Source organism: Syngnathus acus, chromosome 6 (assembly GCF_901709675.1).
Source record: "Syngnathus acus chromosome 6, fSynAcu1.2, whole genome shotgun sequence".
Lineage (NCBI taxonomy): Eukaryota > Metazoa > Chordata > Actinopteri > Syngnathiformes > Syngnathidae > Syngnathus > Syngnathus acus.
This window is the reverse complement of record NC_051092.1, coordinates 9,759,140-9,785,817: the sequence shown is the minus strand read 5'-3', so window position 1 is coordinate 9,785,817 and position 26,678 is coordinate 9,759,140. Positions and strand designations below refer to the sequence as shown.

General features: G+C 40.7%; 5 protein-coding genes and 1 long non-coding RNA gene across 13 annotated transcripts in view; 2 read left to right on the top strand and 4 right to left on the bottom strand.

Annotated features, from left to right (window-relative positions):
• srgap1a (SLIT-ROBO Rho GTPase activating protein 1a) overlaps positions 1–4,646 on the bottom strand; it is a 41,739-nt gene extending 37,093 nt beyond the window's left edge. For 2 of the 4 annotated variants that reach the window (XM_037255454.1, XM_037255455.1), the window contains exon 1: positions 4,067–4,602. In XM_037255454.1, the coding sequence (XP_037111349.1) occupies positions 4,067–4,130 (64 nt within the window). In that variant the 5' untranslated portion in view covers positions 4,131–4,602. Of the gene's footprint in view, positions 1–4,066 lie in introns of all 4 variants that reach the window. The other 2 variants (XM_037255452.1, XM_037255453.1) reach the window with 2 other exon arrangements.
• A 102-nt stretch (positions 4,647–4,748) lies between these two features.
• Positions 4,749–8,295, bottom strand: rxylt1 (ribitol xylosyltransferase 1). 2 transcript variants are annotated; one of them, XM_037255051.1, is made up of 6 exons: positions 8,065–8,295; positions 7,755–7,940; positions 7,525–7,627; positions 7,114–7,428; positions 6,736–6,906; positions 4,749–6,022 (listed from the first exon to the last, which is right to left on the bottom strand). In XM_037255051.1, the coding sequence occupies exons 1-6, from the start codon at positions 8,207–8,209 to the stop codon at positions 5,620–5,622; spliced, it is 1,323 nt and encodes a 440-aa protein (XP_037110946.1). In that variant the 5' UTR covers positions 8,210–8,295; the 3' UTR covers positions 4,749–5,619. The 2 variants fall into 2 exon arrangements, with proteins under 2 accessions (XP_037110946.1, XP_037110947.1); XM_037255052.1 differs by lacking the exon at positions 8,065–8,295 and having other exon boundaries at positions 7,556–7,627; positions 7,755–7,823.
• A 214-nt stretch (positions 8,296–8,509) lies between these two features.
• On the top strand, positions 8,510–9,817 carry LOC119124653 (cytochrome b-c1 complex subunit Rieske, mitochondrial). Its single transcript, XM_037254813.1, has 2 exons — positions 8,510–8,748; positions 9,095–9,817. The coding sequence occupies exons 1-2, from the start codon at positions 8,637–8,639 to the stop codon at positions 9,703–9,705; spliced, it is 723 nt and encodes a 240-aa protein (XP_037110708.1). The 5' UTR covers positions 8,510–8,636; the 3' UTR covers positions 9,706–9,817.
• A 717-nt stretch (positions 9,818–10,534) lies between these two features.
• zgc:112052 (protein C19orf12 homolog) lies at positions 10,535–12,997 on the bottom strand. Of its 4 annotated transcripts, none has more exons than XM_037254816.1 (3): positions 12,930–12,997; positions 11,893–12,055; positions 10,535–11,797 (listed from the first exon to the last, which is right to left on the bottom strand). In XM_037254816.1, the coding sequence occupies exons 2-3, from the start codon at positions 12,050–12,052 to the stop codon at positions 11,532–11,534; spliced, it is 426 nt and encodes a 141-aa protein (XP_037110711.1). In that variant the 5' UTR covers positions 12,053–12,055; positions 12,930–12,997; the 3' UTR covers positions 10,535–11,531. The 4 variants fall into 4 exon arrangements, with proteins under 4 accessions (XP_037110711.1, XP_037110712.1, XP_037110710.1 ...); XM_037254817.1 differs by lacking the exon at positions 12,930–12,997 and adding an exon at positions 12,413–12,591; XM_037254815.1 differs by lacking the exon at positions 12,930–12,997 and adding an exon at positions 12,429–12,585.
• A 197-nt stretch (positions 12,998–13,194) lies between these two features.
• Positions 13,195–19,944, top strand: uri1 (URI1 prefoldin like chaperone). Its single transcript, XM_037254365.1, has 11 exons — positions 13,195–13,619; positions 14,950–14,984; positions 16,407–16,485; positions 16,627–16,762; positions 17,798–17,889; positions 17,973–18,036; positions 18,125–18,320; positions 18,398–18,602; positions 18,675–18,826; positions 18,913–19,153; positions 19,400–19,944. Exons 1-11 carry the CDS (start codon positions 13,542–13,544, stop codon positions 19,586–19,588), a joined length of 1,467 nt encoding a protein of 488 aa, XP_037110260.1. The 5' UTR covers positions 13,195–13,541; the 3' UTR covers positions 19,589–19,944.
• A 1,499-nt stretch (positions 19,945–21,443) lies between these two features.
• LOC119124416 lies at positions 21,444–25,346 on the bottom strand. Its single transcript, XR_005098270.1, has 3 exons — positions 25,212–25,346; positions 22,330–22,649; positions 21,444–21,600 (listed from the first exon to the last, which is right to left on the bottom strand). It is a non-coding gene; the product is annotated as an uncharacterized LOC119124416 (long non-coding RNA).
• Between the last annotated feature and the right edge of the window lie 1,332 nt (positions 25,347–26,678).

Here is a 26,678-nt window from a genome sequence, read left to right as displayed (position 1 = left end):
ATCCGGGGGACAGCAGGGAAAGTGATGCTTTGGTTGTGTTGGGCAGAGTTTATTAAAGCTGCAAAAAGGATGTGTGGCCACAGAGGTGGCCATCAATAGCATCATTTAACCACCAGTGCACACAGAAACACCACACCCAATTCCATACCACAAACTGGGGATGCACTAAGCACACAAACACACACACACACACATGCACACACGCACACACACACACATTTTAACTTCAACTTTGGAATAAATTGTTTGCCTTAAGATAACTTTCCGTATTTAATCAACTATGGACGACTGCGCACAAATAAAACAACATTCTTTATGAACCCCAACATTTTTTGTTTGGCAAAGTGGCATCAAAGCTTTTCTGCTGGGTTATAAGAAAATAAAGAATAACCTTTAAATCAGTGCTTTTTCCAATTGTGACTTCATTTGTTTTACACACCTGTTTGGAAGTGGGGTTGCAGATACATTGGCTCCGATTTTGACAGTAATGAAGGCAGGTCAAAGAGGGCAGCCTTCATGATGGTGTGGGGGGTGTACCCCTGTCAGAAGCTCAATGCGTGCCTCCCATAAAGTCATGACCTCAAGACAATGAGCATTTGACATCAAATCTGCATTTGGAGACATGCCAATAGCTGCGTTGTCCTGTTAAACGTATCGATAGCAACAGGCCTGCACTTTTAATGTCACTGCACTATCCAGATTACTCAAAATCAACCGATGAACAATAGAAAGTAATATGAATATGAATAATGCTGCTGGCTTTAAGGTAACACAATATTGCATCAGGTTCATACAAAAATAACAGCTTCTGGATACTATATTGCATGTGCACTCAGAAATGAGCAAAGAAAATGAACCCGGTCCATTAAAAGACACTGAAAAATACATAATAAATACTCTTACAACAGATTATTTTTTGTTGATTGTTGAACTGTTTCACATAGCTTTTAAATCTCTAACTCTGCAACTAAAGTCTTTTAAATGTTGTACTTTTAATTACAGCACGCTAAATGACGTGTATGAGATACGTGTTACTCATGAGATTTTACAGTACATGTAGGATTTGCCGATACAGAGTTCCGAACAGATACCTCGTCGAGGTATTAAGGACAAAACAAAACAAAGTGCATCCAATTTTTATATGACTAATGGATTTGTGGCTTCAACCAATAATAATGGCTGTCAGATCATTGTGAAGTTAAAACTATGTGCAAGAGAGAGTTGTTGTCTCGGTTACACGTTTTTAGCATCTTGCGCAAGCAACACGCTGAGCCGCTGGTTATCCAGCTCCACTGCAGAAGGCATGCGACGTAATGTCACTGCAACACATAAAACTTTGTGCTGCGACAAAATCTAGGGTCTTATGAAAACAGAATACTTCATGTCAATCCTTGTAACTGTCTGAGTCACTAGCGCTAGATCCAAATACATGAACTGAGACAACCCCTCAAAATGAAATAAAACTGTGCGCATGAAATAGATCAGATGCATTTAACCCCTCGCAGCACGAGAGTTATGATCTTGCTCCAATGAACTAACCTTATGACCTTTAGAGCAGGGATTCCTGAACAAAATCTGCTTTATATTGTGTCACAGATTGAAATGCTGAAAGCTATTATTTCATAAGCAGGTACACAATTTCAACACAATGTTGTCTGTGTTTTGGCTCTTGATCTAAAACCAAACAAAAAAGCTAAAGAAACATGAGTTAAGTAGAAACATACGTGGGGCAATTTAGTCACAGATCTCACTTGGTTATGGTTGCACAAAATGAAACAATGTTCGGTTAATCAGTGGCTAGGTTTATCTGCCAATTGCTGATCAAGTTTTAACGTTAGCTCCTTGTGTACAGCCAACATCAGCAATTGCAAAAACTTTATAAAATAAGCAACACGCAGGAAAAAAAAAAAAAGCTTATACTTGAAAAGCAGAAAGTTCTGTGAGTTCCAGAACATACATTGTCCAAACATCGGTCTCGATTGTTATGCAATATCGGCGTTAAATGTATTACTTCATTGTTTTCCAAGTCATGTTTCAAATGTTGGCTTGTAATCAAAGCTTGATGAATGTGTCCATCTTGAAACAAAAAAATCTGAGCTCAATAACACAACTCATTGTAGGCCAATTGCAAAGTAAAAGGTTTACTACTGTATCCTACCTACTAGCCATGAAGTTATTACTCAAGGGTGCCAAGCCTTGGTTGGTATCAGAATTGAATTGCAACATCACTCAAACAAAACCATTCCCCTCAGGGGATTCATAGAAAGAGTTTGTGTTCGATCTAACAAAAGCTTTTCTGAGCAGCGCATTTATGTCACTTGACATATGGGAAGTTTCTCATCATCATTTGTAGAGCTGCATCTCTTATGACTATGTATCATGCCCTGTTACAAGCCTTAGTCATCAGGAGGAGAAGGAAGGTCTTAACATTTTTTGCAAATGGGATTCTTTTGGCCGGCACATGCAAACTCTTCAAGCAGCACGGCTGGCTGACTTCAAATACCAACAACCTCCCCCCTCGGTTGCTCCATTGAGGGAAGTGAATAGCACTGTGGAACATTTGTAGTCCAATGCCCCCTGAAGTCATTAGTGGTGAAATCAATCAAAATATTGAAAATATCGACATTAAGTCAGTATAAATATCAGATTGATACTAGCGCGAAAGGATCAATATCGAAGCTTCAGTTTCGCTCTTGTGGCTCACCTTGAACAACGTGAACTCTTTAAGCACATATAAGATGCAAAAAAATCGAAGGGATACATTTTATTAAAATTTTGCGTAGTAGTTTCTGAACTTTGGTAACTCGTGGGTAAAAGGCAGAATTTATTAACCAATAATATTCGGTCCAATTATGTCGTAGCTTTTAACAGTTTAATAATAAAAACGGAATGGAATGGAATTGGTATTGGATCGCCACCAAAATAATATCCCACACCACTAGAAGTCATACAATTGTTAATTAGGGCAGAATTCACATGGTGTTATGCAAGCCATCATCATACAGATTAAGATCTCAGTTCAACAAGCATCAAAGAAATAATTCAGGATATTTGTTTGCTTTTTCCTCTGGCTTTTCCCCCCTGCAACACCCAAAAATATACTGAAAATATCACACGAGACCAAAGTGAGTATCATAGGATTAGTATCAGATCATGTGAGTTGGCACTAATTACAGAGAGCTGACCTGCCTCAACAAGTAGTGTCAAGCAAATGACTACATAAAGATTATTAAAAGTCATTGGATTGACATTTCTATGATGCGATGGCATCAATGCCTGTACAGTTAATAAAGGTTGTATAGCGGTTTTAGTTTTACCCTGGAACAGATTATGTCTCTGTCCACCATTTCCTGTGGTTAAAATTGTTTTGAAGTACAGTTCTAACAAATGGTAGTCTATCCAGTGACCCACACGGGATTGTATTCCACTGTAAGGGGTGGCATGAAACAGGCTGGGATAAACAGAGCTGGTTGGCTGAAAGCCAAATCCCCATGGCTACCCTGGAGCAACCCAATCCGTCTTTCCTGTGACAGTCTATTTGTATTTGACAATAAGTCATACCTACTAACAGCATCCTTGCACACACGTACGATTCCGAAAGCACGCTGTGGTATGCGTCTGGGAATAAACAAAGAAGCACCAACTTCAAGTGCCCCTGAGCATTACATCGGATCTTCATACAGGTGTTCTGTCTCAGCATGTGCTTTTCTTCGGTGTACAATGCTAATACGACCTAAATCGACTTTTTAGGCTGAATATAGTACGAGATTGTATAAACAAGAGTTTAAAATTTGAAAATAGTCTTAAGGGAAAAGGGGGTGCAATTAGATCTCCAAAGCTTTTGCGCATGGAGCTTTCTCTATTTCTAAATGCTTACGTAAAAGTCACACCGGCTAGTCGTGGTCATGTCTCTGACTAAAGCACTGCTGGAGGTCATGCATTCCAAACTTTTTAAATCACGAGCTCACGCCTCACTGATGGACTAGCTTGGCTAAAAAAAAAATTCCAGCCCTCCCGTTAACAGCGTGTTATAAACCAAATGATTCAAGAAATTCAATCCTCTTACCTTTCACTTGACTCTCGTAGTCCGCGATGATTTCTTTATCCTTTTTAAACCTCGGCGAAGACATCTTACGTCCGCTTTTTGGTGAACGAATGTGTGTATGTTTTTTAAACTGCTTGTCAACAGGCGAGGGGTTACAAAAGGGGACTCATCCCAAACTGGACTAACAGAACGATTAAGTTCCCAGGAGAAAACGCTCACTTCATTGATAATCTTCCTTCTGGCGATGCGCAATCCGATTCCAACCAATAGATCCGCACAGCGCCAAGGGCAGCCTCTTGCTACCACAGGGAACTAAGAAAAAAGAAAAATATCAAATAGAATCACGTAAGTTTTCAGGGTCTTAGTAGCGGAGCATCATTCGTAGTTAGCACCGCGTAGAAAAGCGGTGCCCAAAAAGCCGCATAAGGAGGCTATAAAGTCGAATTGAATTGGAGTGTGTGTCCGGTTTAAGTGGTTGAGAGTAAAGACACACGCAAATACCTCCCCCTCTTCTCGCTCTCCCTGGAAGGTTTCTCCCCCTCCAACTCCCGGCAGGGCAGGCGCGAGGAAGACAAGTAGGCAGGCCGACCGCAGCACACACGGCAGCGAGAGCCAGGCAGGAGGGGGGGTTATAACCCTAACACACGTTCACACGCACAATGTATTGGTTAAATATGCAAGAAATGTACCACTGAAGAAATTCTTTAAGACCATGCATTGGCAAAACTTTAATATTACAAGTAAAAAATATTACAGCTGCACGCACAATGAAGGCATTCAACCCTAATACCAAATCGTTTAACAATTGCACAACATGAAAATATGGCTTGAGGGAAGTAGAAACGCGTGTTCAAAAAAGATATCACTAAAATGGTGAGGGATTTTGCTAAACATCTCGTCAACGCCTGAAAGAATGGCGTGATACTCGGATTCCAACTGTTGACTTCTCCTATAAATTGGACCTGTGCGCCATCTACAGGATACAATATTGCTTTTTGAACAGTCAGGGAAACGCCGGATTCTCTATAAGATAGCATTTATAGGTGATGGAAGGCTTAATTAAAAACTCACTTTTATTTAATGGCACTGACAAAATTATATTCATGCGACATAGCAACGAAAAGAATAGACACTATCAAATAATTTGAACATGCAATTTCCAACGCTCCACAATACAAAATGGCCTTATGCACACGTTTCAAACAAGGCCTTGAAGCACATTCCCGTGTTGTTTTGTTTTTACTGTTGTCGTCACACTTGCTACAAAAACAAATCACCCCATTGAATTCATACAAACATGTACAAAATGTCATTGAAATATATGGACATCGGTATGCAAATGCTTCCAATTATCTGTAAACTCTACATAACTACACATTCAATCACTGTCAAAATATAAATATAAACACCAAAGAAAACTCTTGGAGGTTCCCACAACTTCACAACATATACATAAATATCATTCAGATAAACTGCACATAACAGAATATTGTCACCAGGTTCACTAGACTAGAAGGCAATCACATTTCTCCACTTTCCACACCGATGTCACCTTTGTTATTTCTTAAACACAATCAGCCACTTTTGAAAAAGTTCTCCTCTATGACCTCAGTGAAGCGATCCTTCATTTGTTGACGGAAAGTGGCGTACCACTCCAGCAATCTCCTCCTCCTGTCTACCCTCTGCTCTTGACTCATCCCTCGCTCCCTCTCCAGAATAGCAGGAAGCTCCCGCCAATCGCTAATATAGATGAAGGGCGCTCCCGCGGCTTTTAGGAGACGCAACGGGGAGCTGGGCCCAGCCGCGCAGGTCCCCGGCGTCAGTACATCTTCCACCACGGGCACTGAGCCATAAGAGCAAGCCTCGTAGATGCGATAGCATTCTGTGTTGACGCCAACGGGGCAAAGGGTGAGCTCGCTCTGGGCCAGGGCGGTTTGATAATTCTTTAAACTGTCTGCTGTCTCCTGGGGGAGCCATCTCCAGGTACAGGGGGAGACAAGAGGGAAACGGGTTTATGTTAGGCAAGGCTGCGTTTGGTAAATATCAATTTCATGTATTCTTATAAAATCAAAATGTGTTTTCAATTATGTGGATAAAATGCTTATGGTTGATGCCTTTCCTTCTTTCCATGTCTAAATGTATAAAATGCTCAGCATAGCTGTCTATTGTGGAAAGTATAAGGTCATACATATTGTTTTTGTCGGCCTATTACTCACATCATCATTACATATGAAATACAATTTCACATGCTAATGAGATTCAATACAAAAGCTGTATAAAAATTGTATTACCAAGCTAATTTTTGAGTGATCAGTAGTAGTTGATAAACAATGTGTATTTAAAAAATATATTGAAGGAACTTCCATGATAATATGAATGCAGTTCTAAGACTAATGCAAATGACAATAATGTTCTATAAATGATTCTCACAGCATTGCAATACAACAGTAGCTCACTTTGTGAGTTTGTTTGCTTGGGTACCAAATTCCAGATTTAAGATAACTGAATTTAATTAATTATGTATCAAAAATAGAGCTGGTAAATCCACAAACTGTCTCCTTGCCCTCATCTCCAATGCATCTCTAATCCCATTTGCCTGCAATTTTTACTACTATCATGAGTTAAATGCAAAAGTGTCATATAATAGAAGAAATCCATGATGGGAAATGTTTAGTAACAATCTAACTTACTTCTCCCTGGCAGTGGTGATGCAATCCTTTTCTAGACCGGACTGTTTCAGAACCTGAATGAGTGTTTCCCGAGAAGAATTCTTATAAACAGTACCAAGGAAGTTGCAGAGGTGTGGCCTCTTGGAGGTGATCATCTCAGCATTGGGCCTGACCATGGGAAACTGCCTGTATCTGAACAAGAAACATGACATGTAAAATAAAGTGCATTTAATTGAAACTTCTCTCGCCTTCCTTTGTGGACTGCATGTTCTCGCTGGATTTTCTTCTGCTACTCTATCTTCCTCCCACATTCCAAAAACATGCACATTTGGTTAATTGAAGCCCATAGGTGTGAACATGCACATTTGGTTAATTGAAGCCCATATCAGAATGACTTACGTGGCAACACCGAGGGGCCACTGGAAGACATCTCTATCATTGACCCAAGGGCTGTCATACACTAAAAAGAGCAGGTCCACAAAGCCGCCATGTCTCTTTAGGTATGGCCCTAGCCAGTCATTGTTGCAGTGCTCATCACCCAGCAGGACCACAGCCACGTGAGACACAGTGTGCGACTGAACCAAAGCTCGGACGTGCTCCAACCAACGTGTGGAGTACGCCACCTTCTGCTGCTCACGGCCATTCAGAACCAGAACTAGGCTGTTCATATCCAATGGTACATGACCTTGGACTACAGCAGGCCCTGTGTAGAAGCTACAGACGGAGGAGGAAATGAATTAATAGTGCGGTTCTTTCTGTTTAACGTGTTATGGCTTCAGTGTTCACAACATGGGTAACAACACCTGTTACCTGAAATCTATTTTGCTTGACGGGAGCTCACCCTCTATCCATTGCGCTATCTTGTCAGTTGGATTGAGGGGTCCCTCCATAATATGTTCCCAAAGATAAAGTCCTGATGGGGGAAAATGACTTATTATTAATAGTAGTACCAGTAGCAGCGAAAGGTATGGCAACTAGTAGTTGTATAGCATAGGCCCCTCAGGATAAACGGAAATAAATAATGTCGCAACAAGCCTCACCTATGGCTGCTTTACCCCAGATTTGCACCTTGTATCTTTTGGGTTTGTTCTTTTCGATTTCTGCCATATGTTGTTTGAAGGCCTCTCGTCTTTTGTTCAGTGCGGAGTTGTACTCCACTTGTTCACCCTCCCATGGATTCCACTGATCCCCAATGAATGGAGCAGCTCCGCCATCTCGAACACCACCTGCAAGCAAAACAGACACAGTTTGGAAAAAGCGTTTTGTTGATTCAATCGAATATTTTCCCGTGACTGTACTGCAACTATTTCTTTTTAAAAGCGATTGGATTGTATATTTTGGTGAAAATACCAGGGGGTCCTGCTTCTTTCGTCTCCACCCTGTGAACGCGGGATATGACTTTAGTGCTGAAGAACACATTGTATGCAGCGTACAGTGAAAATGCCACATAAACAAAAATTATGAAAAGAAACAACTTTCTCTTTGGAAATTTCATTTTTCTCTTTTTCTATGATCGCTCATGTTACCATTATGAACCTTCTCCATTTCTTTGGGGGATGAGAGGACCCTTGTTTACATCACGGGGAAGTTGCCTTGAAGATATGCCTGTTTAAAAATGACATTTAAACAGCTGTATGATAATGAAGCGATATCTATTTCTACTAGATTTAAGTCAAATGTGAAAACATTTATTCTTTTGATCTTGGAAATTTGTGATTTTTTTTGTTCTTGGAAATAGGAATTTACCATAGTTTTGACTTAGGCATTGAAAAAAGAATCAGTGTAGGACGGTCACAATTCAAGGCGGAACCTTCCAGCAAGAAAGTGTTTCCGACGTGTCGGAATACGGAGACACGCGTAAGATTTCTTCACGCAAGGTCGTGTCCCCAGTACGGGGTGAACAATTGTTCTATCGAGCGAAAATGATGACATTTGCTGGTCGTTTTGGGGCTCTTGCCCCAGTGTTGCGCGGAACACAGCAAACAGCCAAATGTGTGGTGTTACCTGGAGCTAAGGAGTTGGTTCCTGCTACGGGTAAGATACGTTCACCGGGCCTTTCTTCGTCTAACGTCAGCTGCAGCTTACCTGTTCAACAACCCGAATCTAACCACAAAGACGAACTGTAATAATTTTAATTGTAACTTGCTCATGTGTCATGTCACCTGTCATGTTCTCCGTGGATTTAAAGCATTCTTCATAGATCGTTCGTCGTAGGACATATGTACACGTCTGTACGTCAAAGATTGTTTTTTTGTTTTTAGGACTCCACTAGTTTTAATATTTATCCAGCTGCTTTTTCAATAAAAAAAAAAATAGATATTTGGGTGTGCGTTGTCTTGAACTGTGTCTGGATATGACCATTTATATTATCTGATTATAGCTCCTGGAGGAATCCGACTCGCCCATACAGACATCAAAATCCCAGATTTTACAGATTACCGCCGCCCTGAAGTCATCGACCCAAACAAGTCCTCTCAAGACAGCAGCGAGGGAAGGAGGGCCTTCTCCTACTTGTTGACAGGGGCCACCACTGTAGTTGGCATCTACGCAGCCAAAACAGCTGTCCACCAGTTTGTCTCGTCTATGAGTGCCTCGGCTGACGTCCTGGCCCTGTCCCAGATTGAGATCAAGCTGACTGAGATTCCAGAGGGCAAAAACATGACCTTCAAGTGGCGAGGGAAACCCCTGTTTGTCCGCCATCGCACCGAGAAGGAAATTGTCGCCGAGGAGGCTGTGAATCTTGGAGAGCTCCGCGATCCTCAGCACGACAAGGATAGAGTGCTCAACCCCAAATGGATGATCGTCCTTGGTGTGTGCACCCACCTGGGATGTGTGCCTATTGCTAATGCGGGTGACTTCGGCGGCTACTACTGCCCTTGCCACGGATCCCACTACGACGCTTCAGGAAGAATTAGAAAGGGGCCGGCTCCTCTTAACCTAGAGGTTCCCTACTATGAGTTCCCAGATGATGACACCGTTGTGGTGGGATAAATATTAGAGCACTATTATACCAGCTTACCCCCTACTGTAGTATATGTTCGAAATATGACTCTTGTACAAGGTGGAGGTGGCAATTATCAATAAATTCCAGTTTCCTATGGTATTGTTGCAGGTTTTATTTTTATTCTCATTGTAAATTCTCATTTATCACTATGTTTAGTTTCAACAGATGGGGTGGGGGTCATGCTAACCCTGAGCCAGACTTAACTTACTTAACTCACCACAAACACCTGGACTATCACCACAAAAAAAAAAAACTCTTCAACACTATTTAAAAAGAAACAAAATGCATCGGAGACACTAAGTGGGATTTGCTGTCTAAGTTGGTTTCACAATTTTTGCTTTTCCAAACCAATCAAGTGGACATTAAATATGAGGGCTGGCACGCTTAAGGAAGTGAACATCAAATTGGGGAAAAAAGCACAAACTTACATTAACCATCACTACTGATTCTGAAAGGCCTTGGTCATAGTACTGATTAACAATTAGAGGCAGAGCAGTAAGAAAGTTTTTCAAAATAAAAAGAAAAAACTGTTCATAATACAATTATATAACGAATGTTAATATTTGGGACTTTAGGTTGTAAATGTGGGTTGGTGTTTGTGGTAGTGTCGAAGCCAGCGAAAAAGACCTTGTAGGCCCTCACTACCCACCACTGCAACGGATTACTAAAGGTAAGCAGACAAAAATTAATGAGTTTTATTTCCAATCAGAAACAAGTGACTAAATTATGAACCTGCTTTTGTATTACAAGAAAAGCCAATGACTTGCAGACTGATGAGATGTTACAAAAAAAGATTCGCCTCATATGCTCGATTTTAAATTGCATTATTCAATAGAGCTATTTAACACTGAGTTGAATTTGTAGTTTACATTGGTGTATAACTCCACTGCATCGTATTGAGAGCCAATCTTAATAATTTGTGTTACCTCATTTAGCAACACCGGAGAATGCATAATGGTTAATGTGAATGAGATGCTAAATTGTTACGGGCCATGCTATCTAATCGAAAAGTGGAAAATATAGATTTTTCAGCTGAGGAAGGTTTTATTGTGTTATTAAAAGTTTAGTTTCCATGAGATGGATATATCAAACCTGCAAAACCAAAAACAATTTGAATGGAAATGAAATGGTGGTTCTATATTCATAGCAGTCTTGGAGAATGATCATTTGTGCATCATTTTATTTACATGCCTTTCCAGACTTTAAAAGAATATCAACCCAAGTTTTAGTGTGCATGATCATTGAGAACATTCACAAAACAAATGCCACTGCTGCAGGATTTTTTTCCCCCTTCCTTTTGTAATTCAATTCAACCTACTGGTAAGTCACATTGTGCAGTTTGACAAATAAATATATCACCCTTTATTTAAATGCAAGTTCACTAATAGTAGTCAAATGATTCATAATAAACATGATCGTTGAGACCAAAATTATCCCTACACTGGTCAATGGTAATAGAAGTGCATTATTAGTTGAATGGTAGACTGGCTGCCAATGACACAAAATATGAAAAATATGTAAAAATTATGTTAGAAATGTCATTAAACATATTTGTATTCCCAGGTAAAGGATACCCAATAAACAGATACAAAACCTAACTTCACAAAAGGATGACTTTGGTGTTGGCTAGTGATGTGCTGGCTTCAAAATCAAATAAATAAATGAAGGCAATGGCACAATTTACAACACTTAAATGTGTTATCAGTGTTTTCGGCAGTTTGTGGATACCATTCAGCAGTCTTTGGACGTGCACACACAAAAAATCATGTCCTTATCAAGCAGTTAGGGTGTGGAGCCTGCGGACTTATCCATACTAATCAACATAGTGCACGTTTGCTTGGAGCTCCTTCGTAACAAAGCCAAGGAGGGCAGCTGTGAGCTGCTGCTTCAGAGTAGAATTGCTTAAGACAAGAGTAGTTAGCTGTGCCACATCGGTCCATTGAATGTCCCCGAGGATGGCAACCAGATCCTCGTATAGTTTCTGCTGCTGATGAGAACTGAGCTCCATAATGACCTGAGGAAGAGGTTTGAACTGACCGCTGGTCAGCCAACAGCCAAGAAGGCCTCCAATAGTACTGCCTGGAGAGAGCCAAGGTTCAAAATGTTGTACTGCATGTGTATATTTTGAATCATTAACCATTACTAATTTATATAAGTAATAGTGTGTTACATACCAACTGCAATACCAAGAGGACCCCCGACCAAGCCTCCGGCAAAGGCCAGGCTTCCAGCTGCTGCTGCCCCTTTTCCTGAACACTTGACTGTGGTCTGGATCTGCTTATCAGCAGATAACTCACAGCACAGCTTCATAATATCTTCAAGCCGATGACACATTCTCTGCATTATGGAAATTACAGAACACCGTTTAGTTAAATTTATTTTTGAAACAATTTTCAAAATGTATTTAAGTACCTAATGCCATTTAGCTTCACAACATTACATTTATATTCACTGATCATAAAAGGTAGGGATTAAAAATTTGCATCAAATTTCTGGGAATTATTGCACCTTCTTGATTATTGGAATATGCTATTAGACCGAGACGTTTTAGACGTGCAGACAGACAAAAAGATGACAGAGAGAAAAAGAAACCCAGATACTATATAGTTGATTGGAAACAAAACATTACATGACTATAACAAACCGTGTGAAGAACATTAATTTCCTCTTATAAGAGGCAATAACCATACATACCGGTAGGTTACCGTACCTTGATTGTTAGGAGTTCATTAATACCGGTTAAATACGTGTTATTTATTTAAAATTAAATGTCCCGTACAGCAGCCTTGACGTTTGACTTCGTGTGTCAACACAGGAAGAGAGACGGAAGTGGATAATCACGTGGCGTGGATGCTGAGAGAACCATACGCGTCGTGATGGGTATTCCATCTCTTTTTTAAAAAACCGGTGTTGGTCATTTATGACATAAATAATAAAATCGTGCATACTACTATAGCAAAACATGTCTTTTAAATTCTATTTATTCCTAAAGAAGTCTTTATTAGCCCTACATTGCCCTACACAACATCAAACTTTACTATTTACTCGCGAGGTCGTGGAAGCTGATGCAAATAAAGACCAACCAACAACAGGAATTCAGACTTGATTCCTTCAGTAGTTCATTCTCTATTATTATGTAATGATGTGTGTTAATTATTTTAAAATTATTTTAAAATAACCGACACTTACGCGAGGTGAGAATCTTGTTTACGTTTACGTCGAAGCGCACGCTACCCTCAACGCACTGATAATGTATAGTGTGCTAAATTACACGAGTTGACAGGAAATACATTTCTTTCAAAACAAAAGCATGACTACAACCTCAAATTTTACAACACGGTATAGTGCTAGTAAAATCATTTTAACCAATTGGAACTCCATTGTGTGTTTGTCTCAGATATTATTTTGGGTGAAGAATTCGTCGGAGTCATTTTTTCCCCCTCCAGTTCTTTAAAATATAATTTATTGTGAAAGGAGCTCGCAAATAAAACAGGATGTTTTGCTTTAACTACAGCGCCAGTCAGTGTCATTCTGTAGCTCGTGGTGCAGACGTCGAAGAGGAAATATTTCCGCTGGACATCGTCTCAAAACCTTTTCTTTTTAAGGGGAATGATGCGGGGATCCTGAAATGAGAGTGTGAGATGTTATTACTTCCGAAAGTGTGGATAATCGCCGCTGTCACGTTGATGACTTCAACTAAAGTGGGTCCGAGGAGAAGCTCCTGCTGCATTCATAAACATTTCTTTAGGACTCAAAACAACCCCTGAGCTTTGTTTCTGGCTCACCAAAAGTATCCCCCCCAAAAAAAGCTTGTGCCCTTGGGATGATAAAGGTCGAAACGAGAAAAATCAACATGGAGGACCCCGGCGGAGTGACCAGGCTCCGAGAGGAACACGAAAAGGTAACTTGTACGTAATAATGGTTAAGCACATAAAGCGAATATTAAAGGCGAGCAAAGTCCCACTAGCTGACCATGCGGTGAACCAGACGGGGGTTTTCCCACGATTGCATGAGCTTTCGTTCCTTTGTGCAAGATAAATAGACGACTTGCTAAACCAGTTACCACACCGTCATGTCACGTCAGATTTGTACCAATGACGTTCCATTTTCTAGAACCTTCCCATAACATGCCACTTGAACTCACTTGTCAGTCATTTTGCCCAAAAAGCAAATGAATAAGAGTCCTGTTTCGTTTCATTTAAACCTGACGTGAAATTAATCAAGTTGAAACAAGGCTGCCAGTTTCACTTTTACGTGTTTGCTGTGGGTAAACAAAAGTGAACGAGTCAGCTAACTAGCTAAGTCAGCTAACGTAGCGTGCAACTCTTAAGCATGCAAACGCCCCTGCTCTGGGAGTGCAAACTATTTTCCACGCCTACTAGTATTGGCGTTGACGTGCACGATAATTTCATAATGGCGCAATTTGTTTGTCTTGGGTCATCAGTATAATTATCACCTAAATGACGATTTCAGCGGCTGTTATTTGCCTTTTTCCTTTGTGTGTTTGTTTGTGGTCATAACGCTGCTGAATGACAAATTATAAAAGGCGTTATTATAGCAGTTATGCCGACAGGGAATCAAGAGCAAAAAAGAGTGTATTTACAGTGCATCATAAAGACGCGTATTTGCGTTAATTTTGATGGATTGAACGATTGTCGATCATGCAGCTCGGTCCGTGTCTTCCCCCCAGTTCTGACGCTTTTTTTTTTTTTTTTTTTTTTTAATCTGGAGTTCTAAAATGAAGGGATCTAATAGTTGAGAATGTGAGTGTGAATGAGTGTCTCCATGTTCCCTTCAAAAATTAGTATGATTGTCTTTTGTGTGAAACAGGAATTTGAAGAAGACCAAAAGAATGATCATTTAATAGTTCCACACCTCTTAAATCTGCAATTGAAGACCTCTTCCTGGGTCATTCTTTGTGAAGATACACTATAGACTCATCTTTTGCTGGATTTTAAGGTGCACCCTATGTTGAGGCAGTAACTGTATTTATGAAACATTTTTTTTTCCCCAACCACATTCCGGCTGTGGATACCAGTAGCAGGTCAACTTTCAGCATGAATCAATATAGAATGAATTAATGATTACATTTCACAGTGTATGAATTGACAGTTGTTCCACATTATCAGTCAACAAGTAAAAAGTGGTAATTTTCCAGAAATGTATTTTCAATTCTGCATTTACAATTGTTTATCATCATATGTTATGAATTTCTCTCCTAATAATAATAGGTGGTGAAAGACTGTGAACGTCGGATTCAGCATTGGTGAGTATCATAAAAATAAGGGTAGTTAATAGCAATGTTGAGCTGTTGACACACTAGACACTCGTAGAACATAATGCAAAGTTGAATAAACAAATTTACAGAAAAGTTGGATTAAAACAAGGAAAACCCTTTTGAAGCAAATTTCCATAACAAAAATGTCTATTTAGGTACTAGATGTCAATGAATATAAATGAATTTGAAAGAGGAGGGAAAAAAAGAAATTAATAGAATTGAGCAGTTTTGCAGTATTAGGAGGCTTTAAATCAGCCACCAATTCCTGCAGCTGTGATTGGCTGTCATCGTCCTTCTCTTTTTTTTAATGTAAGGAACAATCTTAAAGGAATAACACAATCCGGTGTATTACCACCTGTCCTAAACTCTATGTATTAATTTAGCGAACACCAGCGTGATCACAAATATGCAGTCAATATACTACATCTCTGTTCAGTAAGCTGTTGCAAAGCAGTTTACTCATGGAATCCAGATGTCCTGAATAATATCCTGCAGACTTGAAATTTTTCCTTTATGTTGAAATTTTTCCTTTATGTGACCAGACGATAGGGAGTAGGTGTTAGTCAAGCACGGGGAGCCACAATCTGGTAGATGAAGTAAAAATACCTGCGAGTGAACCATTACTGATTGAGTCTTCACTGCAGTCTAATTTCATTACAATTAATGTGTTTGAAGTGACTGGACACTGTAGGGCGGTGCTGAACGGTTCTGGAAAACTGTAGTTGAAAATCTATATTAAAAGAAAATAAATTGTATTATCTGCAATGCATACAATTGTTGAATTGTTCCCCCTTATTGTTGTTGTTATTAATGTAAGGTAGCTAGTTAGATAAATACTTTATTGATTCTGTTGGCAAAATTCAGGCCATACTCTGTGCTCTCTTCAGATTGCTGAAAGTAGCCAAATTCCGCAACATAAGACAATTGTGCTTGATCAGTGGTAGGCAAACATTTGTGCCAAAAGGCCACATTCGACATTTATAATGGAGAGATGTGCCAGGTCATTTGTAGATATGGTTTAAAAAAATGGAAGTTAAGATGCAAAATGTCATTTAATTAGTTTGACTTGAAATCATTTAATCTCATTTACGAATTGTATTACAATTCATGTCATCATAAATATTTAACCAATGGTTTGGTCAGATCAATACATTTAAAAAAAGAATATTAATTTATTTGAAAAATGGAAATAGCTAGTGGGCTCAGTTCAGCCAGCCGATCATACTTAGACAAGAAAACTTGTTTTCATTAGCCACAAATCCAAATGAATTACAGTGACCTCATGTGGCCAGATGAGTAAGGTACAAAATGTCTTTTTCCCCCTCGCATTGTTGTTGAATTGAGCCAAAACAAAGTGGGTACTTTTTTTTTTTTTTGCCACTCATTACTTCTGTGTCCATGAATCTATAGGGAAAAGGTGTCAGGTGATTATGATGCCCTGAAAGAACGCCTCAAAACGCTTCCGGATAGACTGTCTTATGACATCATGGTGAGTGTTAGAATCTGTGAATACTATACACCCGTAAGAGGGACACTCAAATTAATGCATTTATGTAAATCTGGCTTTGTGTTTTGGTTGCAATCATGTCTCCCAACTTCTGCTGACTTTTTGCATCCCTGTTCTGAGCAGGTGCCGTTTGGCCCGATGGCCTTCATGCCTGGGAAGCTGGTGCACTCGAATGAGGTCACCGTGCTGCTTGGTGACAACTGGTTCGCTAAGTGCTCCGCCAAGCAAGCTGAGAAAATTGTCGACCACAGGATGAAGTGTGAGTCTTGTTAAGCACCCCCCGTGAAAGAAAACATGGCACACGTTAGTCTAAAAAACAAAAAACAAAAACTTTGTACCCAGCAGAGGGCACTGTTATATCAATCACAATAGCACTGTTGCCCAAAAGACTGACATTACTGCAACCTCATTCAAGTGGAATTATTTGTGGCAGTGCTTCCCAATCTTTAATCCCCAGTTGATATTAAAAAGAACACACACACTCTGTAGCACCCCAATGAAAAGTCTGAAAACATTAACCCTCAACAGTTTTTGTGTACATTATGCTGTCAATGTTTGACGATGGTTTTGAAGGATCATCCTAATGAAGTGGATGCAAGGAGCCTGAGCATTGCTGCTCGCAGCTATATTTTAAATAATTTTTTTGTGTAATGTGAATTTTTCACTACTGTATGTATTTGCTGTAATTGCAATTCATTCCACCCTCTTCTTCATTTGTGTACTTTGTGCGGATAGTGAAATTGAGAATAATAATGTGAATGATTAGGATGGGGTTCTTGTGACAGTCTTTGATGAGAATATTAAGTGTTTAGTGAAGCAGAAATGTCCTGCCACAGGCCATTCAGTCATCTGTTCCCCCCCCCCCCAAATGTATCACCAAATCTTATGCCCCTTCCTGCCCCGCTATTACAGAGTTAAGTGCTGTAATGCAAACATCGCGAGCTGAAATGTGTCAGACAGCGATGGACTTGTCAGGCCTTCTCTGTTTGACCTTTCCTCACTTCCACTTGATGCACACACTGAAGGGGCTCCCCATTGCCATGGAAACAAGGGCTCTCTGCTTGCGTTTTGTAAAAGGGCTTAATTGTTGTGAAGATTTAATGATCCGGAGTGGTATTCGGGCCAGAGGATATTTTGTACCGTTTAGTGTCATAATGCCCCCGCCCTCCTCTTGCAGCGGATTTTAGGCATTTCAATCATTCTGTAAAATGTTTAGTTTAATTCTCCTCACCCCACAGCTAGACGTTTCATCAGTGTGCCCATTTTAATATCTCTAACTAACCTTTTGTTGCAGATGTAAAGAATGAACTTTGTGGCCTGTCCAAGACAATGACAAACTTTGAAGCGAGAGTAGGAATGGTGAAGGACTGGGAAAATATTGTAAATGTACGTTGCTTTATATTGAAATCAACACAGTATAGAAACTTCCCTGAAAGCCAATACGTTTACAGACCCTGCTTGTATTTTAGGAAAAAGGGAACTATGTTGACATCAGAGAGGTGATTGGAAAGGACGAGGCCACTGTCACACAAGGTATCATCTTTGCCAGCACATTGATGAATTTCACACAAAATTCAATCATCTTTAAATGTCAAGATATTATGAAAACATTTACTTTTAGGAAAGCGTAGAGTGGCTCACAGACCAAATTCCAAGCCTAAACTGGAAACCGTGTTGGATTTGGAAGAGGAGAACGAAGGAAGTGGGGAAGACACCCAACAAAACAGGAGCGCAAAGAGTTTCATGACACAGGAGGAGCTGTGGGCTCGATTGAATGAGCTTGAGCAACTCGAGGAACGACAAAATGAGCGGGAGAGGTACATGACCACATCTGTGGCTTCACGTAACAATGGTGTGCTCTTTTCTGGTCATTCATTACAGTTTGTTTCTTTAGCTTGTCCGATAATACAGACGTTGGCGGGGAGGACACATCATCCTCTTCCTCGGAGGAGCAGATTGAGACGGACTCCCTTGCTCCGGTGAATGGACTTAGTCTGAAACACCATGTTAATGCGCCCTCGAGTGGAGAAGTAAAAGAAGACGAAGAGCACCACAATCTGCCAACCATTTATTTCTCCCACACAGTTGAGCCCAAAAAGGTCAGTGTGATAACTGGGAAGTTGTTTTGGAAATTTGTTCCCAGGCTAAACCCAGATCCCGCTCTGTTTTAGGTGAGGATCAACACAAGTAAAAACACCACTCTGAAGTTTAGCGAACGGAAAGAAATAAAGGAACATTCAAAGCGGAAAAAGAAAAACGGTCACCAAAACGGACACTCTCATCACGAAGTTCACAAAATCCAAACACCTGCAGACATCTACAGGTGGAACCAGCATGCCTGTGTTGTGAAACTACATTTAGTACCATTTTTTCTGGACATGTTGAGTTTATATATTATTTCCCCATCAGGTTGTTTGTGGATGTGAAGGACGGGGAGCCCATCCCCAAGAAGTCCATTTTAAAATCACGTAGCCGCGAGAATAGCGTGTGCAGCGACACAAGCGAGAGCAGCGCAGCAGACATGGAAGAGCGTCGGATGATGGGCCGTAGTTTCAGCCACGATGAGAGCACACCCAGCGACAACAGCGACAGCCTTGCCGAGGACGACAGCTCCAAGAGAATACCATCGCATCCTGCAGAACAATTTGAGGTGAAGAAGTTTTTAGCTCACTGATTTGTGATCTTTATACCTTTTGGGTCCTGTGACCTCTGACAGTTTAGAATGTCTTATCAAGGGTGCCCTCCATTATCGTAATGGCAAATGTTTTTTCAGACTCCACACACTGTTTTGAAATTTCGGCTAAAAAGGGTCTGAAAATAGCTGGTACTGACTTGAGTTAATTGCGAGGCAGATCAACAGGCAATTTGCAATGTTTTATTTGTCTTTGTTGTTCAGGCCTTCTCGGGTACAGTGGTGGAAAAAGACTCGATGCCGTTGGCCGTTCCCTTTCTTACCATCGGTCCTCCGGCGCTGCCAACCATCATGGAGCGGAAACTGGAGGAGGTGGCGCCTGACATGGAAGCTCCGCAGCAGCCTGTAAAACGGGTGTCCAAGTTCAAAGCTGCCAGGATGCATCAGAAATGATTTTTTATTTGCAATACAAAGCATCTTTTACACTTCTTTACTTACTTTAAACAGCATTCAATCTACCCTTCGAAATGGACACGGTTTCTGTCAATATAATAATTAACCAACATTTTAAATGGTGAGTCTGCCTTGGTTCTCTTTTTGGTATGGGTTGTTTTGTAGGACTGTAAGCTTTGCCTCTTTGGCCTACACATTATAAATCATGTGTCAGTTATAGCTCACCTTTCTCCTGCTCTTGACCTGCTTAATGAATGTGCGTTAACGTTTGGTTATGACTAGCTTTATGTTGAGACATAACAAGATTCATGTAAAAGGAAAATAAATGATTTTGCTTTAGAAGTCATTCTTCCCTATTTTTGCCGGAAGGAAATTCTTTGCGTTCACCTGTTTGGACTGATCTTTGCAGATGGCTTGTCGTGACAATTTGGCAAAAACCAAAATGATATGCGTATTAACGAAGAATGTTGATTCTGAATGTAAACCGTTGGTCTTCAAACTGCTATTGCCATACATACGTGAGATAAATGCCATTATTTTTTCCTTATTCTGCACTACTCTGAAATAAAACAGTAACCAAGCACTACAGGAAAAACATTCGCTAAAAACTAGTGTTTATACGAGTACAAAGATGATCAAGAATGCACAATTGTGTACTAGTTTACAATTGTCTCACGAAAACAAGCCAGAGAAAACAACTTCAGATTTGAGGCTCATGACTTGGAAAAGTAAAGACTCATGAGCTCTTGTTATTGTAGTTATTTCTAAGATTTAAGTTTCACAGTTCCAAATAGTTGTTTAATCCTTTAAAGTAGAATGGTTTCATGTTGTGTAACTACCTGGCACTTGCTATTACTCAATGACACTTCCTAATGTCTTCAGCCTCCCTCTAATGATTTTGAGGCTGATAATTGCCCAGACACGACTTGAAATGGTTGTGGGCTCAATTTGTATTGTTTTCAGACATGCGTGTGTACTCGCACACAAACCACCAAACTTCATTTTATCCCAAGCTGCTTTGATTAAATCCGTAGCTTGTGAGCTTGAAAGTCTATATCATTGCCCTTTTTAGTTTAATGGTGGGAGTGCAGGTCTCTGATAAGAAGCTTTTAAACAGATTCTGAGGTGACTCGGCCCTTATTTTCCATCGTCTGGATTATTTCACCAACATGAAAATCCAGGTAGCATGAGACAGATTAGGCAATGCTTAACATGCTAACGTTGTGCTGGTGAGACACAGATCAATGGACTTAATGTTGGTTAATCTCCGAAGGTGTATGCTCCAAAAGAGCAGAACTACTTTTCAAAGAAAATGAGCCCATAAACTGGGATGAAACGCACAAAATCTACATTTCAAGGATTAAGGGGGGGGTTTAAATGTTGTGTGATTATGGATTCAAACACACATTGTTATCCAGACAGGTGCTCAGGCTTGAGAGAGGAATCTAAACCTGCAAATGCCAAGGGCATCGAAGAGCAGTTGAGTCTCTCTGCTTATTTTAGCTTGTGATTTAAAATAGTATTTAACGCTGAAGTTTTACATAACTCCAGCATTGACACTGCCTGTAAAGGAGTTGAGCATCAGGTGGACATGGCGGGACATGCTCAGGTGATCCATTGTCCTCTGATACAAGGTGATATCACATCTTGGCAACATTTCACAATCAAATTCAATGCAAAACTGACCAATTATTTTGGCTCAAGCTCTTCTGATAAACAATTCAATAAATGTGCAGCACCAAAATGTGTTCTCAAGAACGGTTTCCTTTGAATAATCGGACTCAAGTACAAGTAAAAAGTTGTCCTCCAAATAATGTCATGCGTAAATGTGAAGTGAAAAAACTGGGGACTCACTTCTGATTGATTTATTTTGATAGACAAAAATATGCTTTGTACATTGGTGGAGTATAAACTATGCAGCAGCAAAATCCACATGTTATTATCCATCTCAGTGAGCTGCTAGTTTGTCACTTGCTGAAAATGGCATTCCACTTGTTGAAGGCTCACGGGGTCTACAAAAAGATGAAGATTCAGTGCATCAATAACATGCTTTCAAAGGTATGAATAAATTAAATGAAGTTAATTTCCAGTATGTTATGTTTTCTTTTGTATGATTTATACATCTCAGGCTATCGTGCTGTGCTGTTCAGTGGACCTCAAGTAAATTTCATAGGTTGCCAGAAATTCATAAAGATTATTCAGATTGTCTCCCAGGCCGGATGCATTCAAAGATAGCTGTTTCGAACATAATATTAAAGGAATTATATTTCAGATCAAGCTCTTAGTCAAATGCAAAAATATTAATTGAAACTTCGGAATGACAATACAAATCCTACTTTTTTCATTGATTTTTTTTTATCTGGGCCATCTTTGAAATTATCCATTTATTATTGTGATTCCAATTGGAAATCCATAATTGGTGCTGTTCAGGCCCCATAAAACCCATTATTCTGTATTTTTCTTTTTGGATGTAATTATCAAAAGACCATCTTCCTGAAACATTGTTTTTCTGATTCTGAAGAGTGTGCATGTTCTCTCTATGCCTCGTAGGTTTCCCACATTCCCAAAACATGCATGCTAGGCCAATTGACCACTCTAAATTGTCCCTAGGTTTGATTGTGAGTGTGAATAGTTGTCTAGATGTACCCAGCACTTGGCTGGCAATCAGTTCAGGGTGTACCTGAGGTAGGTGGTATTGAACGCAATACTGGTTGAAAAGATGCATGCATTTTGTAACCTACATTTTTCAATGTTGTGCAATGCAGGTTGACAGACTCAAGCTCCAGGTGAAGGTGGAAGTGCAGATACTTGTTTAAAACAAACAAACAAACAGAAAAAATATGAAAGCTTAACTACAGATTCAACTTTTTAAAAGGGCTCTGGATGGGGAATACATTGTTTGTCCCAATCACTTCCTGTTGCTAATGCTCCCTAATTCCCATTCCTCCATATGTCATATTAGTCTCTTTCTGTCTTAAAAAAATTCCAAGATCTCAATAGGGAATTCCACTGAGGTTGACTTCGTTACTTCCATCTGTTTATCTCCTTTTTATGTTGTCATCTGCAAAGTTCGAAAAAAAAGAAAAAAGAAATAAGCTTATTGTGACAGTCAGGACCAGAAAGTACAGATCTGTTTTCAAATGCAGCAAAAGTAAAAGTTGTCAGAAAAAATATAATGTATACTCAAAGAAAGCAAACTACAGGTACCTGAAAAATCTACTTGAGTAAAGTAAGGAAGTATTCGTATTTTGTTGCTCTCCACCATTGCCGTCAGTCAAAAGTAAGCGTTGCTATCGTAAAGAAATGTGAACGTTTTGGTTGCAAGCGGAAAAAAAGAGTGTATTAGGGCTAAAGACATGTTCTATACTCACGGCACTGTTAATCAAGGTCAGATTGATTTGTGAGGTGAAAATATATTAATTGTCTGCATGTAAGCGTCATACTATTCAAACGCTTGAAGGGACGCGTTTACTTCGCTGCAACGTCAACGCTAATTTAGTCCAAATCTTTTCATTTCATTATTGACAGCGCTCCAAAATCGCAGAAGTAGAATCCCGCCTACTCTTGAAGCAAAGCTTTCATTCGGCGTCCAATTTCTTCTCATCGCCTTATCAAATGTGACACGCATAATAGCCCATTATGTATTCAAAAAGACGCATGTGAGCGGGGATGGATGAGGCGCCGTGGACGCGCCGCCGCACATTTTTACGCACGGCGCACGTCTGTTCCACTTCCACGTCAGCGTCCAGATGAGGGAGACACACGGCTCTTAGTATACCAAGTATACCGAGTCCTTTTGGAACATTTCATTACCTCCTCTTCTCCGACGGAAATACAAAGAGGAGCGAAGAGTACTATAGCGCTATGCCCTCACGGTGAAGACTTCAATCTTTGATTTGATTTCTTCTAGGGGAATTCTCTCCGTATTTCTCTGACTTCCGCCTTTTCTATAGCGAGAAAGCGTCCGCTCCTCATCATTCACCATCCATCCTTTGAGCTGACGCCACCTGTCCAAGTCAGGTAAGACTCGTCATCAAGTTGCTTGCTTCTGAAAAACTGCCTCCGTATTAATGAAATGTGACTTTACAAAGTAGATTGAAATCTTAGTGGTGGGCTTCTGTAACTGTAATTCTTTGATGCCCACATACTAATTAACATGCGACCCTTTGTAAAAAAAAATATTTATTTTTTACAAGTATAATCATGCGATGCCAGTGTTTCATTTAGTAAAGTAGAATTCTAAACATGCTTTAAACAAGTTAGGGGGGGGGGGGGGGGGGCAGTGCAGGAAAGCATCTAGACAGAAATATTCAATATTAACCCCCCTAAAAATAATTACTTTTTTTCAAGGCACATGCTTTCAGTCTTCCTCTCTCCACCCCTGTCACCTGTACGGAGTGGCACAGCCCCCTTTTCAAAGCCCCCCCTTAGCCTCTTGTCCCCCTTCCTCCTGTTTCCAAATGCTCTCCTTTGAAGCGATGATGCCCCATCTGTCATATATGAGCAAAGGGAGACCACGCTCTGCTCCTCTCAATTACTGAATTCTCCTCATGCCAGCTCCAGTGGGACAGGAGGAGGAGCAGGTGGGTAGAAGTCAGTGCGATCAATCAACATGAAATATTCAGCTTTGAATATGCACATCATTTACTCTACCGTTGCCCTTGTTAGAATAGTTGTGACAATCCCAGAAATAAGGCTTTCCGCGTGTGACATAATTTATTGTGCGAAAAGAGAAGCGAGCTACAAGTGATACCGAGCTCCCCGCACTCTTTCTTTTTGATGATCTTTAAATCGAAAAACTGTGTGGTTTGAAAGTGATGAGGAAATTAGGCAAATGGGTGGAGAGGGAGGGCATGAAAGTGTATCATTACAGCCTCTTTCTCATTATGCCGCAGTAAACTCACATAAGCGTACATGACGACAAAAGCTGGGCTTGGCAACTTTCTCCCCCCTGACAGTCACACTTGTTTGAACACGGGGCACATGATTTGAATAGCAGTAATCCGTGCTGAAATCAACAGGCCAGATGAACTTTTTGGCACCTCACTGAGTCGGCTTTTCTTTCGCCAAACAAATGCCTAAGCTGTTTAGACTCTTGGCTTAAAATCACTAAGTTATTTGTCTTTCTCATACTGTGGCAACATTAGAGAGAGCATCTTAACCTTTTCTAGCCACTCTAGTAACTCTTCAGGAAACTTTTAATCTCCCAAATGGCTGCTTTGCGATAATAATATCTTTAGGATTTTGCCTGGTGAAATTCGCCCGAGTACCATGGCCCTAAGTATTTGATCTATGAGGCAATACAGTGAAAAGCATAGCCCCATGATATGAGAACACAACAGTGAATAATTAATAACCTTGCTCCCAATTCCAGGAAAACAATAGCATATTGTAGGAGCGCTGCACTAATTTAACTAGAGGAGAGAGGTGGGGGTAAAACGTGAAAGAACTTTGGCAAAATGTGGAATGCATTGTTATTAGTCTGACTTTTCTTTCACTCCTTTTCACCGCTGCAATCTTTTCACACAGTGTTAAATGCAGAAGTGTAAGTGTTGCGTGCTGTCGGCGGCAACGTGTTTGCATTTGAGACTAATCAGAAGCTATTAGATACCCCCTTTCTCACCTGCTGGCACTATGCGAGGTGGAAGTGCACACACAGGAAGCTATTTTCCACAGGCCTCCTCTCCTGCCTGTCAGCTCCCATTAAGGCGGAAGGTGTCATATCTGTAACACAGCTGAGTGCAGATGGCAGAGTGGAGGGGATGGCTCACCGATTTAAACAATGATTAATGAACAGAGATGGAAAACAAATTACATCGGACTATTGGAGGCAGGGAATTGTTTTTATGAAAATGTTAATTGTTTCTGCCAGGCTGATACCCGGAGTGGGGGAAGGGTGAAGCGAGGGCAAAGCAGCCGTGCAACCAAGGGGCTACTACTGATAGGGCGTCTACAACCCCCCCGGCTCAGTCTATTGGCGCTTCTTGCGTGCAGTCTTTAATACCCTACCCTGGCTTGAAGACCACTAATGTGCTGTAACTTTCAAGGTTTGGCTTTTTACGACAAACCCCGTGAAGAATTGTCGCCCACCACTGCACCAATTAACGTTACCTCTAATAATAAGTGGTTGTAAGTGATGGGAGAAGCCGCTTGTGTTCTAGTTGTAATTATTGCAGGCGGGTGCAGCTGCACTACTTAGGGAGATGATGATAATTATTTTTCTTTTTTATTTTTTTTTTTTATTTCCACTGCGGGTTGATTTTTTAAGAGCATCATACACTCATCAGAGTAATCAGGAGAGAGTGATTAGTGAAAATCCACGAGGCTAACAGCTGCCACATTAAACACTTGCCTCTGTTGCCAACACAGAGCCGCTGCACATAGGACACAGGCCGACAAGGCACTTCACCTTCAACACCACGCGTGTTTGTTAGAAAGTCAAGGCTGCAAACACACAATTAGAATAAACAGACATTCTCATGAAAAGGCAAGTCATTGTGCACCAAGGTCGAGCTGCGCCGGTGCGCCTATTGACAATTTGGAGTATGGGGAGTCAAAGTTTGATATGCCACTGGAGGTGTGATATGGAGATAGTCGCTATGCGGTGACCTTGCTCTCCAAAGTTTCATGTTTACCGAAAAAAGCACATTTTCAAGACGCAGATGATAGCGTAGCGGTTCCCACGGCCCAATGTGAATGCTGGTGTGACTGGCGACCGATTGAGGGTGTCGTTTTGTGTCGTTCCCGCATAGTTGGATGGGATAGGCTCCAGCTTTCCTGTAACGATAGACAGGATAGTCCCCATGATGGATGGATGGATGGATGGATGGATGGATGGATGGATGGATGGATGGATGGATGGATGGATGGATGGATGGATGGATGGATGGATGGACGGACGGACGGACGGACGGACGGACGGACGGCGTGCGTCGCTTGCCATCGCGTAAGGCCTGCTCAACTCAGGGGCTAATTCTTTTAGCCCAGATGTTGCCTGAGCACAGTCCTGAGATCCCACTGGGTTGATGAGCTCAATCAGTGGAATGACGAAAAGATGATTTTGTCCCTGTAATTACAGTGTGTAAACTAC